Here is a 14,246-nt window from a genome sequence, read left to right on the forward strand (position 1 = left end):
CCTCCCGGGGAGGGGGGGAACGGATTCTCATGGGTGGGCATGGAAAGGGACCCCAGGACCAGCGCCGACCCCCCCCGCCGCTCCCCTCCCCGCGATTGGCGAGGCCGCCTCCCACCCACCAATCACGGCTCGCAGCGCCCCTGACGTCACCGGGTGCCAGGCAGATCCCAGCCCCGCGGGATGCGAGAAACGAAACCGAAAGGGCTGGAGGCGGGGGGGGGGGGGGCGGGGATAGGGGACCCCCCGGCACCCCGTAACGCCCTGGGACCCTCCCCCCTAGCCCAGGCCTCAGACCCCCACCCGACCCCCCCTCAGGGCCCGAGACCCCCCCCCCCGCTCCGCCTGTGTCCCCCCAGCCCGGGGACCCCCCCTTAGCCCCAGGACCCCCCCCACTCCTTGGGCCTCGCTCTTGTCCCCTGTGTCCCCCCCCCCGCCCGGGATCCTGCTGTCCTGCCCCCCCCCCCCAAGGGGAGGACCCCGGTGTCCCATGGCCCTGGCGGGGGGGTGAAAAAGCCAGGAAAGTGGTAAAATAACCCCAGCAAGCGCAGGCGCACCCCCCCCCCAAAACCAGGGCTCCTGGCCAGTGTTCCTTGTGCCCAGTGTCACTTGTGCCTGCCATCCCTCGTGGCCAGTGTCCCTCGTGCCCGGCATCCCTCATGCCTGGTGTCCCTTGTGCCTGGTGTCCCTCATGCCCGGCGTCCCTCGTGCCCAGCATTCCTCGTGCCCGGCGTCCCTCGTGCCCTGCATCCCTTGTGCCTGGTGTCCCTCGTGCCCTGCGTCCCTCGTGCCCTGCGTCCCTCGTGCCCTGCGTCCCTCATGCCCAGTGTCCCTCGTGCCCGGCATTCCTTGTGCCCAGCATCCCTTGTGCCCAGCATCCCTCATGTGCCCCACGTCCCTCATGCCCGGTGTCCCTCATGCCCGGCATCCCTCGTGCCCGGCACTGCCTGTGCCTGATTTCCCTCGTGCCCTGTGTCCCTCGTGCCCAGCATCACCTGTGCCTGTTGCACGTCACTCATGCCTGGATATCGCTTGTGCCCGGCACCCAGCGTCCCTCGTGCCCAGCGTCCCTCGTGCCCTGCATCCCTCATGCCCAGTGTCCCTTGTGCCCGGCGTCCTCATGCCCGGTGTCCCTCGTGCCTGGCATTCCTTGTGCCCAGCATCCCTCATGCCCGGCGTCCCTCATGTGCCCCACGTCCCTCATGCCCGGTGTCCCTCATGCCTGGCATCCCTCGTGCCCGGCATTGCCCGTGCCTGTTGCACGTCACTCATGCCTGGATATCGCTTGTGCCCAGCGTCCCTTGTGCCCAGCGTCCCTCGTGCCCAGCGTCCCTCGTGCCCGGTCCCGCCGGTGCCACCTCCACCCCGCAGCCCTTCCCCTCGGTGGGACGACGCGGGGACCCGCTGCCAAACCACCCCGTCACCGCGAAACCACCCTGGAGCATCTTTATTGTCAGCGCCGTGGCGTCACCCCCGGGGTGACGGGGACACCGAAGGGGGGGGGACACCGTCGGGGCCAGGAGGTCACCGTCCTGGGGGTCCTCAGATGCTTCCTGGGGGGGGGGAATGGGACATAGGGTGGCAGAAGGGATGACGTGCCCCTTGGGGACAGGGGATGGGGACGGGCTGGATGTGCCATTACCTGCGGGGTAGGTGTCTCCGGGGAGGGGAGTGTAACCTGCAAGAGGGAGTGGAGGGGGTGAGGAGGGTCCGTGTCACCCCAGGCCGCTGTCCCTGTCCCCCCCCAGGCCCCTGTCCCTGTCCCTGTCCCTCCTCGACCACTCACCCGGTGCCGGTGGCTTGCCCCGGTAGCAGTAGACGCCGACGATGAAGAAGCTGAGCCCCAACACCATCAGCACGGTGGCCACGGCCACCTTCACCGTCAACCCCGGGGACAAGCCGGGACCTGCGAGGACACGGTGAGAAGGGACGTGGCGAGGACCCAGATGTCCGGGTGGGTGTCCCCGTCCCCCCCCCCCCGACTCACTCCACTCTTCCAGGAGGGGCTCATCCAGGCTGACGTGTTGCACCAAGCACGCGAAGGTGTCCCCGGCCGTCGGGGCCACCATCAAGGTGACCTGCGTCTGGTAGGTCCAGTCGCCGTTGGGGATGGCGGAGGTGGGGGGGGGGTCACCGGGGCCCACGATGTTCCCGTTGTGCAGCCAACTGACGGTCACCTCGGCGGGGTAGAAGCCCCAGACGTGGCAGGTGAGGAGGACGGATGCCCTGGTGTTGCGGGTCTTGGAGGAGATGATGCGGGCTCGAGGGGGTGCTGGAGCGGGGAGGGGGGGACGGTCAGTGCCGGGGTGACCCCCCCCTCCCCACCCCATGCCGTGTCTCCGTGCCACGTCCCCAAGTGGAATGCTCCGTGCGATGCCTTGCGCAAGGTCGGGGTGTTGCTCCGTGCAACGTCCCTCTGCGACGCCTCCGGGCAATATCCCTGTGCAACATGCTCTGCAACACCCCCTTGCAACGCCCCGTGCAACATCCCCGTGCAATGTGCCCTGCAACGCAACGCCCCTGTGCAATGCTCCATGCAACATCCCCATGCAACGTGCTCTGCAACAGCCCCATGCAAAGCCCCGGGCGACGCTCCGTGCAACATCCCCGTGCAACGCCCTATGCAACATCCCCGTGCAAGGTGCAACGCAACGGCCCCATGCAAAGCCTTGTGCAACGCTCCATGCAACATCCCCATGCAACGTGCTCTGCAACACCCTCAACACAACTCCCTATGCCACGTCCCCATGCAAAGCCCCCATGCGCGATCCCCCCGGGGTACAAAGCCCCCCTGCGCCGCAGGGCTCACTCCGTCGCAGCACGGTGGAGGACCAGAATTGGGGGGCCAGGTCGCTGCAAGCCCGGCGCCGGGCTTCGGCGCGCTGCACCCAGTCGGTGCCGTTGTTGAGGATGGCGGCGAGGACGACGGCGTAGGGACGGAGCAGCCCCCAGTCGCAGGGGGTGAAGCGCCGGGCGTCGGGCTCGTAACAGACCAGCGGGTTCTTGTTGAAGACGAGGGTGAAGTCGAAATCCAGCACGGAGCCGTTGGTGGCCAGCGGGCAGAAGCTGGCCATGTGCACCAGGAAGGCGCCTACAAGGGGGCCGTGGAGGTAAGTGGGATCTCCTGGGGTGTCTCTGTCCATCCTTGTGCCTCCATTCACGTCTGTCTGTCCTCATCCCTCCATCCATCTCCATCCATCTCTATCCCTTCCTTCCATCCCCACCCATCTCCATCCCTCCCCATCCATCCCCTTCCCTCCAACTGTTCCCCAACTGACTCCATCCCTCCATCTGTCCTCATTTCTCCATCCATCACCATCTCCCCGTTCCTCCATCTGTCCCCATTCTTCAATCCACCTCCAGCCCGGTATCCGTTCCCTCGCTGGCCCCATCCCTCCATGAAGCACCTTCCTCCATCTCCATGTCTTCATCTACTTCCCATCCATTCCCCATCCCTCCATCCACTCCCATCCATCTCCATCCATTCCCCATCCCTCCATCCATTCCCATCCATCTCCATCCATTCCCCATGCCTCCATCCATTCCCATCCATCTCCATCCATCTCCCCATGTCTCCATCCATCTCCATCTCCCCATTCCTCCATCCGTCTCCATCCCCATCCCTCCATCCATCCCCATCCCTCCATCCATCCCCATCCCTCCATCCATCTCCTTGCCCCCAGCTGTCCCCCGTATCCCCCCCACACACACTCGGCCCCAACTTGGGTCAAATCCTGACCCCACCAAAGTCCCCATTGGGGTGACCCCACAGCCATGGGGCTGAGCACCCCCAAACCGTCCCCACGGGGTCAGCAGAAGCCATGAGGTGAGACCCCCCCCCCCCCATCCCCAGGGTCCAACGGGGCTGAGCCCCCCCCCCCCAGCCATACCCAACATCCATCAGGGCTGAGCCCCCCCCAAACTGCCCCAAATGTCCCACAGGGCTGAGCCCCCCAAATTGTCCCTGGGGTCCCATGGAGCTGAGTGCCCCCCCCCCAAACCATCTCCACTGTCCTACAGAGATGAGCCCCCTAAATCATCCCGGGAGGGGGGGTCCTGCAGGGCTGACCCCCCCAGACCTTCCCCAGGGTCCCGTGGGGCAGAGACCCCAAAACTACCCCTGACATCCCAGAAGGCTGAGCCCCCCCCAAACCCTCTCCAACATCCCAAAGTTGACCCCCCCCCCCCAGATCATGCCCAGGGTCTCATGGGGAAGACCATCCCCCCCAAACTGCCCCAGAGTCCCACAAGTAAGAGCCCCCCCAAAATATCCTCAACATCTTGCAAGGCTGAGCCCCCCCAACCCATCCCTGGGGTCCCACAAGGCTGACCCCCCCCCAAACCATCCCTGGGGTGCCACAAGGCAGAGCCCCCCAAACTGTCACCAGGGTCCCACACGGCTGAGCCCCCCCAAACCGTCCCCAAGATCCCACAAGACTGAGCCCCCCCACACTGTCCCCAAGGTCCCACAAGGCTGAGCTCCCCCAAACCACCCCCGGGGTCCCACAAGGCAGACCCCCCCAAACCATCCTTGGGGTCCCACAGGGCTAAGCCCCCCCAAACCATCCCCAAGATCCCACAAGACTGAGCCCCCCCAAACCACCCCTGGCATCCCATAGGACAGAGCCCCCCAAACCGTCCCCAGGGTCCCGCAGGGCTGAGCCCCCCCCAACCTGACCCTGGGGTCCCGCAGGGCTGAGCCCCCCCCAAACCATCCCCAAAATTCCACAAGGCTGAGCCCCCCCAACCCGCCCCTGGGGTCCCACAGGGTAAAGCCCCCCCCCAGCCCCGCTCACCCCCAGCATCCCCATTCCCCCCCCCGCCATCCGCGGCCCCCACCTGCCCCCCGGATACCCAGCACCAGGCCCAGCAGCACCAGCATGGCGGGGTGGGCGCAGGGGCATCCAGCCGGACTCTGTGCCCCCCCCCCCCACCCGTCTGCACCCCACAGCCCGGCCCCCAGCACCCCATACCCCACCCAAGATGGGGGTGAGGGTGGCGGGGGGGGGACACCCAATACGGGCCGGTTGTTGGACGGGCGTCACCAGTTGCCAGAGCAGGACGCGCGGGCGGCCGCCATGGCCGAGACATAGCGTGACGGCGGGGTGTCCCCCCCCCCACGCTGCCACCCCCCCCATGACTTGGGGGGGGTCACCATCCTGTGGAGGCTTTGCTTTGACACCCACCCCCAAACTGCGCTGGGGACCCGGGTGTTCGGGGTGGCTGCACCCCAGGGGTTCAGATGTGTGGCCCCCCCACACACCTTCAACAGGGCTTCCGCTTGTAGCGCTAACCCCTCCCCCCTCCCAGTAACCCCTCTGCCTCCAAACTGGGAGCACTGGGAGGCCCCCCCCCCTTATTCGTGAGGATCACCACGGACAAAGCCACTCAGGGATGGGGACCACAAATGGTTTTATTTTGGGGGGGGGGGGCTGAGGGGCATCCCCCCCCCCCCCCATCACAGTTGGGACGTCAGAGTTTGGTCACTGTGTGGTCATGCATGGCCATGGAGGGACCAGGACCAGGACCGGGACCAGGACCGGGACTGGGACCAGGACTGAGACCAGAGCCAGGACCAGGACTGGGACCAGATCCGGGATGGCAACCAGGACCAGGACCGGGACCGGGACTGGGACCAGGACCAGAACCAGAACCGAGACCAGGACCAGGACCAGGACTGAGACCAGAGCCAGGACCGGGACTGGGACCAGATCCAGGATGGGGACCAGAACCAGGACCAAGACCAGATCCAGAACCAGGACAAGAACCAGAACTAGGACCAGGACCAGGACAAGAACCAGGACCAGGACCAGGACCAGGACAAGAACCAGGACCAGGACCAGGCGCTGTCAGACATAAGAAGATGAATTAGGGACACCCGTCATTCAGGTGGGTGCTGTGTCCCCCACGTGTGTCCCCCATGCCTGTCCCTCACCTGGAGCCTGGCGGCAGTAGCTGAAAGCGCCAGCGGCGAAGACCACCAACCCCACGGTCATTATCACCGCCGCCGCCACCACCTTCACCGTCAACCCCGGGGACAAGCCGGGACCTGCGGGGACAGAGCGGCCGCGCTGAGCCACCGAGGACCCAGCCGTCCGGGCGCCGTGTCCCCGTCACCCGCCCTCACCCCAGTCCTCCAAGAGGGGCCGGTCCAGGCTGGCGTGCTGCACCGAACACGTGAAGGTGTCCCCAACCTTGGCGGTGACCGTCAGGGTCACCTGCGTCTGGTAGGTCCAGTCGCCGTCGGGCAGGAGCTCGGCGTTGTCCCCCGTGGCCACCACGTCCCCGTTGTGCAGCCAGAGGACGGTCACCTCGGCGGGGTAGAAGCCCCAGACGTGGCAGGTGAGGAGGACGGCGTTGGGGGTGTTGGGGAGGGGGACGGAGACGATGCGGAGTTGGGGTGGTGCTGGGGCAGGGAGGGGACGGTCAGGTCCCCTCCTCACCCTGTGATGTCCCCGCGCGTGTCCCTGCGCGACGTACCTGCGCGTTGCCCCTGTGCAACGTCCCCGTGCACGTACCCACGTGTCCCATACAACGCCCTTTGCAACGTCCCCGTGCAACGTCCCCACATGTGTCCCATATGATGCCCTGTGCAATGTCCCCATGCAATGTCCCCGTGCAACGTCCTCGTGCATTCCCCGTGTAATGTCCCCGTGCAATATCCGCGTGCAACATCCCATTCAATGCCCCGTGCAACGTCCCACACGACATCCCCATGCAACGCCCCGCGTGCTCCCCGTGCAACGTCCACACGCATCGCTCCGTGCCACATCCCTGTGCAACACCTCAGCCAATGCACCGTGCGACGTCCCCGCGCAATGTCCTGTATGATGCCCTGTGTGACGTCCCCGTGCAATCTCCCCATGCAACGCCGCATGCAATGTCCCCGCGCACCATCCCCGTGCGACGTCCCTGTTCAGCGTCCCCGCGTATTCCCCATCCAACGCCTTGTGCAACACCCCGTGCGATGCCCCGTGCGATGCCTTGTGCAACATCCCCGTGCAACACCCCGTGCAACGCGCCGCAGGGCTCACTCCGCCGCAGCACCGTGGAGGACCAGAATTGGGGGGCCAGGTCGCGGCAAGCCCGGCGCCGGGTTTCGGCGCGCTGCACCCAGTCGGTGCCGTTGTTGAGGATGGCGGCGAGGACGGCGGCGTAGGGACGGAGCAGCCCCCAGTCGCAGGGGGCGAAGCGCCGGGCGTCGGGCTCGTAACAGACCAGCGGGTTCTTGTTGAAGACGAGGGTGAAGCTGAAGGCCAGCGTGGAGCCGTTGGTGGCCAGCGGGCAGGAGCTGGCCACGTGCACCAGGAAGGCGCCTACAAGGGGGGGACGCGGGGGTAGGGAGGGTCCCCAGGGGTTGGGGACATCGTCGTCCCCCCCAACAACTTGCTTCGCCCCCCATGTGTCCCCCCCCTGCAATATCCTACCTGCCCCCCGGCAGCTCAGCGCCAAGCCCAGCATCCCCAGCACCCACATGGCCGGCGGTGGGTGCCGGTGTTAACGGGCGCAGCGGGCGAGCTCCGGCTTCTCCCCGTGGTGCCCTGCCTTCATCCCCGCCACAGGCCAGCTCCCGCCTCTTCCTCCTCCTCCTCCTCAGGGCTTGTCCCCAGGGATTCGGTCCCGGTGCTCTGCGTCACCGGCGATGGGCGAAGCCAAGTGGACTGTGCCCCGGCGCTGGGCTTGGCACGGCGGGAACCTCGCGCCTGCTTTCCCGGTGGGGAAACCGAGGCACGCCTCTGGGGATGGCTCTTTGGGGCGGGGAGGGGGGGATGCAATCCAGCTCAGCCCCAGTATAGGATGGTGGAGAAGACACTGCTGCATCCTCTCTGTGGCCACCTCCCCGTCTCTGGCAGTGGGGAAACTGAGGCACACCTCTTGGGGATGACTCTATGGGGGGGGTGATCTGGCTAAAGCCCAATATCGGACAGCGGAGAAGCCACCACCATGGCCACATCTCACCCTTCCATGTTTCGTGATGGGGAAACTGAGGCACGCCTGCTGGGGGTGGCCCTGGAGGGGGTGTGATCCAACTGAACCCCAATATTAGACAGCGGAGAAGCCACTGCTGCAGCCACCTGCCCTTTCCCAGCAGGGAAACTGAGGCACACCTCTGGGGGGGTGCGATCTGGCTGAACCCCGATATCAGACAGCAGAGAAGCCACCGCCGTGTCCTCCCCATGGTCAACTCTCGCCCTCCCACCCTTTGGCAGTGGGGAAACTGAGGCACGCCTGTTGGGTATGACTTTTTGGGAGAGGTGATGCAGCTCAACCCCAGTATCAGACAGCGGAGAAGCCACCACCGTGCCCCCCCCCATGGCCACCTCCTGCTCTTCCACCCTTTGGCAGTGGGGAAACTGAGGCACGCCTCTTGGGAACAGCTTTTGAGGGGGGGGGCGGTGATGTAGCTCGACCCCAGTATCAGACAGCGGAGAAGCCACCATCAGGCCACCTCCCGGCGCGGGGCGGGGGACAGACGACGACACGGGCCGCAGCCACAGACAAGAGGTTTAATTGTTGCGGGGGGGGGGGAAGAGGGTGCTTAACCCCCCCCGCTGCCACCGTCTCCACTCCTGCACCGAGCGGCGCCGGCCTCTGCACCGTCCAATGCTCAACCTGGGGGGGGGAACGACACAAGAGGGGATTTGGTGACAGTCCCCTCCTCACCCCCCCCCCGCCTTCCCCACCCAGGTGGGGGGACGGACCCCCCCCCCCAGCATCCCGGACGTACTGTGGGCGTTCCGGCGTGCCACCAGGATCATGGCGATGCCGAGCAGCGCCAGGAGGATGCCCAGAGCCATGGCGGCGCCGCACAGCGCCGTCTCCAGCTCCTCGGTGGGGTCGGGGTTTTGGGGCACTACGGGGGGGGACACGGAGGGGGGGTCACAGCCAGCCCCGGTGTCCCCCCACGTCCCCATCCCTGTCCCCGCGCTCACCCCAGTAGGTGACGACGGAGGCGTTGTCCCCTTCGTGGGTGACGATGCAGGCGTAGACGTCACCGGCGGCGGGCATCACCGGCAGGTAGGAGAAGCGGACGAAGGCCAGGTCAGCCGTGGGGGTGTAGTGGGTGTGGGTGACCCCTTGGGTGACGGGGACCCCGTCCAGCTGCCAACTGATCTCCACCGCCGGCGGGAAGATGTTTCCCACCATACACACCAAGGTGTTGGCTTCACCCAACACCGGCGGTTGCATCGGGAAGACATCGGCCACCGGGATACCTACGGCGGTCGAGAAGGGAGGAGGTGGGATAGAATCAATCAAAGGATCGTTTGGGTGGGAAGGGACCTTGGGAGGTCACCTCCTCCACCATCAGGGACATCTCCAACCAGATCAGGGTGCTCAGAGCCACGGCCAACCCGGCCTTGAATGTCTCCAGGGATGGGGCATCTCCAACCTCTTTGGGCAACCTCTGCCAGCGTCTCACCACCCTCACCACCAAGAATTTCTTCCCTAGATCTAGTCTGAATCTACCTTCTTTTAGCTTAAGACCCATCCCCGCCTCGTCCTATCGCGACAGCCCTTACTAAAAGCCCTGTCCCCAGAAGGACCGAAAGGCCACCACGAGGTCTACCCGGAGCCTTCTCTTCTCCAACTCTCTCAGCCCGGCCTCATAGCAGAGGTGTCCCAGCCCTCGGACCATCTCCGGGGCCTCCTCCGGACCCGCTCCAACAGGTCCGTGTCCTCCTCGCCCCGAGGACCCCTGGGTGCAGTGCTCCGGGTGGGCTCCCACCGGAGCAGAGGGGCAGAATCCCCTCCCTCGACCTGCCGGCCACGCTTCTTCCGATGCGGCCCAGGAGACGGTTGGCTTTCTGGGCTGCGAGCGTCCGCTTCTTCATCCCCCGAGTCCTTCTCCGCTCTCCATCCCTTCATCCCCTGAGTCCTTCTCCGCTCTCCATCCCTTCATCCCCCGTCTCCTCCGCTCTCCATCCCTTCATCCTCGAGTCCTTCTCCGCTCTCCATCCCTTCACCCCCCGAGTCCTTCTCCGCTCTCCATCCCTTCATCCCCGAGTCCTTCTCCGCTCTCCATCCCTTCACCCCCCGAGTCCTTCTCCGCTCTCCATCCCTTCATCCCCCGAGTCCTTCTCCGCTCTCCATCCCTTCACCCCCCGAGTCCTTCTCCGCTCTCCATCCCTTCATCCCCCGAGTCCTTCTCCGCTCTCCATCCCTTCACCCCCCGAGTCCTTCTCCGCTCTCCATCCCTTCATCCCCCGTCTCCTCCGCTCTCCATCCCTTCATCCCCGAGTCCTTCTCCGCTCTCCATCCCTTCATCCCCCGTCTCCTCCGCTCTCCATCCCTTCATCCCCCGTCTCCTCCGCTCTCCATCCCTTCACCCCCCGAGTCCTTCTCTGCTCTCCATCCCTTCATCCCCCGAGTCCTTCTCTGCTCTCCATCCCTTCATCCCCCGAGTCCTTCTCCGCTCTCCATCCCTTCATCCCCCAGCCTGCGTCCACGGTTGGGGTTGCCCCAACCCAGGGGCAGGACCGTGCCCTTGGGCTGGTTGAACCTCTGGCCTGTCCAGGTCCCTCTGGATGGATCCCATCCCTCTGGAGTAGCAACCACCCCACTCAGCCTGGGGGTCACCTCTATGTCATTGATGAAGATATGGGGACAGTGCTGGTCCCAGTAAGGACCCCTGAGGGACGCCGCTCGTCACTGGTCTCCATCCGGACATGGAGCCATTGACCACGACTCTTTGGATGACAACATTCACCCAATTCCTGCTCCACCATCCCTCAACTCCATCCAACTGGGAGAGGAGGACGTTGTGGAGGACCACGTCAAAGGGACAATGGTGGCACATGTCATTGATGAAGACAGGGGACAGTACTGGTCCCAGTAAGGACCCCTGAGGGACGCCACTCGTCACTGGTCTCCATCTGGACAATGAAGCCGTTGACCACGACTCTTTGGATGCCACCATCCACCCAATTCCTGCTCCGTCGAGCGGTCCATCCCTCAACTCCATCCAACTGAGAGAGGAGGACGTTGTAGAGGACCACGTCAAAGGGACGACGGCGGCACACGGCGAGCGGTGGCACACGGCGGGCAGGGACGGGGACCACGACGTCCACGACGGCACGTACCCTTCGACTCCGGCAGCTGGCCGGTGACCCGCTCGGTGAGGCTGCGGCGCAGGTCCTGGCAGAGCGTGGCGTCGCGGAGGAGCTCGGCGGGGGGCTCCAGGCCGGGGGGCCACGAGGGGAGGTCGGGCAGACGCGGGGTCCAGCTGGAGCGGGGGAAGTCGAACCAGAAGAGCTGGTCGGCGTCGAAGGTGAGCGCCAGCCCCAGCGAGGGCATGGCCGGCTGGCAGAAGAGCACCTCGGCCAGCACGTGCGCCGGCGGCTCTGCGGGCAGGGAGGGCGTGAGGGCAGGGGTGCTGCAGGAGGGTGCCCAGCACCATCGCGGCGGGTGGCGTGAGGGCAGGGGTGCGGGCAGGGGTCGAAGGCTGCGCAGGCAGAGACGGGGCGTGCGGGCAGACGCCCTGCACGCCCGCGCTCCCCGTGCGAGGACACCCGCGCTCCGCGTGCACGCGCGCTAGGCGAGGACGCGGGCGCCGCGGGCGCGCTCGCCGCACGTGCACGGCGCTTGCGTGCGCGGCGCGGGCACGCATCATGCACGCGCACGCTGCGTGCCCACGCACTGCACGGGCACGCACGCTGCGCAAGGAGATGCACCCTCTGCGTGCACGCGCATTGCGCCTGCACGCGGCGCCTGCGCACAGCACGGGGCACGCGTGCACACGCTGCGTAGGCACAAGCACACGGTGCGTGGACGGACACTCCGCGCACGCTCGCACACTGTGTGCGCACGCACGCGTGCTTTCCACTAGTGCACCAGCCCCTTGCACTAGTGCACACACCCCCCCCTTGCACTCCCTCCCCTGTGCACTAGTGCACCCACCACCCCACGCATGGCCCCTTGCACTAGTGAACACCCCCTCCTGCTTACACTCCTGCCCTGTGCACTAGTGCACACGCCCTCCTGCTCACGCTCACACCCATGCACTAGTGCATGGCCCCTTGCACTAGTGCACACCCGCTCCCGCCCCGTGCACTAGTGCACAGCCCCTCCTGCTCACACTCGCACCCTGTGCACGGCCCCTTGCACTAATGCACACCCCCTACCGCTCCCCCCATGCACTAGTGCACAGCCCCTTGCACTAATGCACACCCCCTCCTGCTCACCCTCACACCCCATGCACTAGTGCACAACCCCTCCTGCTCACACTCGCACCCTGGTAACGGCCCCTTGCACTAGTGCAACCCCCCTCCCACTCACGCTCCCCCCCATGCACTAGTGCACAGCCCCTTGCACTAGTGCACAGCCTCTTGCACTAGTGCACAGCCCCTCCTGCTCACCCTCACACCCCGTGCACTAGTGCACAGCCCCTTGCACTAATGCACACCCCCTCCTGCTCACACTCGCACCCTGTGCACGGCCCCTTGCACTAATGCACACCCCCTACCGCTCCCCCCATGCACTAGTGCACAGCCCCTTGCACTAACGCACACCCCCTCCCGCTCACGCTCCCCCCCCCATGCACTAGTGCACAGCCTCTTGCACTACTGCACACCCCCTCCTGCTCGCCCTCACACCCCGTGCGCTAGTGCACGGCCCCTTGCACTAGCACACCCCCACCCACACACCCCCGTGCACCCACCGACCCCTCCACGTGCGTGTCACCCCCCCCCCCCCCACCGCCCCGTGACCTCCTACCATCGGTGACAGCGGTGACCAAGGCCACCCACAGCAACCCGGTCACCAGCACCCTTCTCCCACCAGCAGCACCCATCCCTCCGGCACCCGGCACCCGGCGGGTGCGACCGGGTGCCGGTACCGCGGCCCGGTTTTGGCACCAATGACCGGGACCCGTTGAGTTCCCGTCACCCGTTGCTGGGGAGAAGCACCTCGCACGGCGCTCGGGTGCTGAGACAGAGTAGGACCCAAGCCTCCGGGCGTGGGACTGGGTGCTCCTTCCACCCCCCACCCACGCCATGGGGATGGGGGGGACCCCCCCCCCACCCCTCCCCACCTTGCTCCCGGCCCTCTCGGCATGGCGGTTGCAATCGCTCGCCTTCCTTAGCGTGGTGACGCCGCGGCGCGATTAATATTCCGTCCCTTATTAATTAGGGGGGACACCCCGGCTTGCGTCGTGTCGTGTCCCCCCCTCTCCGCCACGGCGGGTGTTGCTGCTGCAGGGGGTTATGGGGGGACAGGCGGAGGTGGGGACGTGGTGATGACGGCACACGGCGCGCGTCCCGCACGCTGCAACGCTCCGCGGCCCTCCGCTGCGTGCGCTGCACCCCGTCTCTGCAGCAGCCAGCACCCCGCCGGTGCGTGCGCTGCGCCCTGCGCAACGCCGTGCACCCCGTCTCTGCATGCCCTGCACCCACCTGCACCCCCACTTCTGCATGTGCGCTGCACCCAGTGCAACGCCATGCACCCCGTCTCTGCATGCCCTGAACCCGTTGCACCCCTATCCCTGTGAGCACTGCACCCTGCGCAACACCGTGCACCTCGTCTCTGCATGCCCTGCACCCAGTTGCACCCCCGTTTCTGTGTGCTGCACCCAGTGCAACACCGTGCACCTCGTCTCTGCATGCCCTGCACCCAGTTGCACCCCCACCCTGTGAGCACTGCACCCTGTGCAACGCCGTGCACCCCGTTTCTACATGCACTGCACCCAGTTGCACCCCCATTCCTGAGTGCGCTGCACCCAGTGCAACACTGTGCACCCTGCCTCTGCACGCCCTGCACCCAGTTGCACCCCATTTCTGTGCGCTGCACCCAGTGCAACACCATGCACCCCGTCTCTACATGCACTGCACCCACCTGCACCCCCATTTCTGTGCGCTGCACCCAGTGCAACACCATGCACCGTCTCTGCATGCATTGCACCCACCCGCACCCCCATTTCTGCATGCTGCACCCTGTGCAACGCCATGCACCCTGTCTCTACATGCACTGCACCCACCTGCACCCCCATTTCTGTGTGCTGCACCCAGCGCAACACCGTGCACCCCATCTCTGCATGCATTGCACCCAGTTGCACCCCCATTTCTGCGTGTGCTGCACCCAGCGCAACACCGTGCACCCCGTCTCTGCATACTCTGCACCCAGTTGCACCCCTTGCCCTGTGTGCTGCACCCCGTGCAACACGGTGCCCCCCCCACTCCTGCACCCCCTCGCACCCTCATAGCAGCGTGCACTGCACCCGCCACCATGTTGTGCACCCCCCTGAGTGGGTGCAC

The 14,246-nt window shown here is 66.2% G+C and overlaps 3 protein-coding genes across 4 annotated transcripts in view; 1 reads left to right on the top strand and 2 right to left on the bottom strand.

Moving 5' to 3' along the window:
• LOC128135826 (uncharacterized) overlaps positions 1 to 14,246 on the top strand; it is a 161,132-nt gene that overhangs the window by 56,371 nt on the left and 90,515 nt on the right. The window contains 1 exon segment of the mRNA XM_052774898.1: positions 11,449 to 11,461. Within this exon segment, the coding sequence (XP_052630858.1) occupies positions 11,449 to 11,461 (13 nt within the window).
• LOC128135885 (HLA class II histocompatibility antigen, DM beta chain-like) lies at positions 1,430 to 5,096 on the bottom strand. 2 transcript variants are annotated; one of them, XM_052774992.1, is made up of 6 exons: positions 4,971 to 5,096; positions 2,807 to 3,088; positions 1,985 to 2,269; positions 1,784 to 1,903; positions 1,640 to 1,675; positions 1,430 to 1,550 (listed from the first exon to the last, which is right to left on the bottom strand). In XM_052774992.1, exons 1-6 carry the CDS (start codon positions 5,086 to 5,088, stop codon positions 1,540 to 1,542), a joined length of 852 nt encoding a protein of 283 aa, XP_052630952.1. In that variant the 5' UTR covers positions 5,089 to 5,096; the 3' UTR covers positions 1,430 to 1,539. The 2 variants fall into 2 exon arrangements, with proteins under 2 accessions (XP_052630952.1, XP_052630953.1); XM_052774993.1 differs by lacking the exon at positions 4,971 to 5,096 and adding an exon at positions 4,837 to 4,930.
• On the bottom strand, positions 5,455 to 13,810 carry LOC128135871 (uncharacterized). The gene is made up of 7 exons (XM_052774972.1): positions 13,028 to 13,810; positions 11,079 to 11,339; positions 8,931 to 9,212; positions 7,032 to 7,313; positions 6,125 to 6,403; positions 5,933 to 6,046; positions 5,455 to 5,843 (listed from the first exon to the last, which is right to left on the bottom strand). Exons 2-7 carry the CDS (start codon positions 11,290 to 11,292, stop codon positions 5,470 to 5,472), a joined length of 1,545 nt encoding a protein of 514 aa, XP_052630932.1. The 5' UTR covers positions 11,293 to 11,339; positions 13,028 to 13,810; the 3' UTR covers positions 5,455 to 5,469.

Source organism: Harpia harpyja, chromosome 25, assembly GCF_026419915.1.
Source record: "Harpia harpyja isolate bHarHar1 chromosome 25, bHarHar1 primary haplotype, whole genome shotgun sequence".
In the NCBI taxonomy this organism is placed as follows: domain Eukaryota; kingdom Metazoa; phylum Chordata; class Aves; order Accipitriformes; family Accipitridae; genus Harpia; species Harpia harpyja.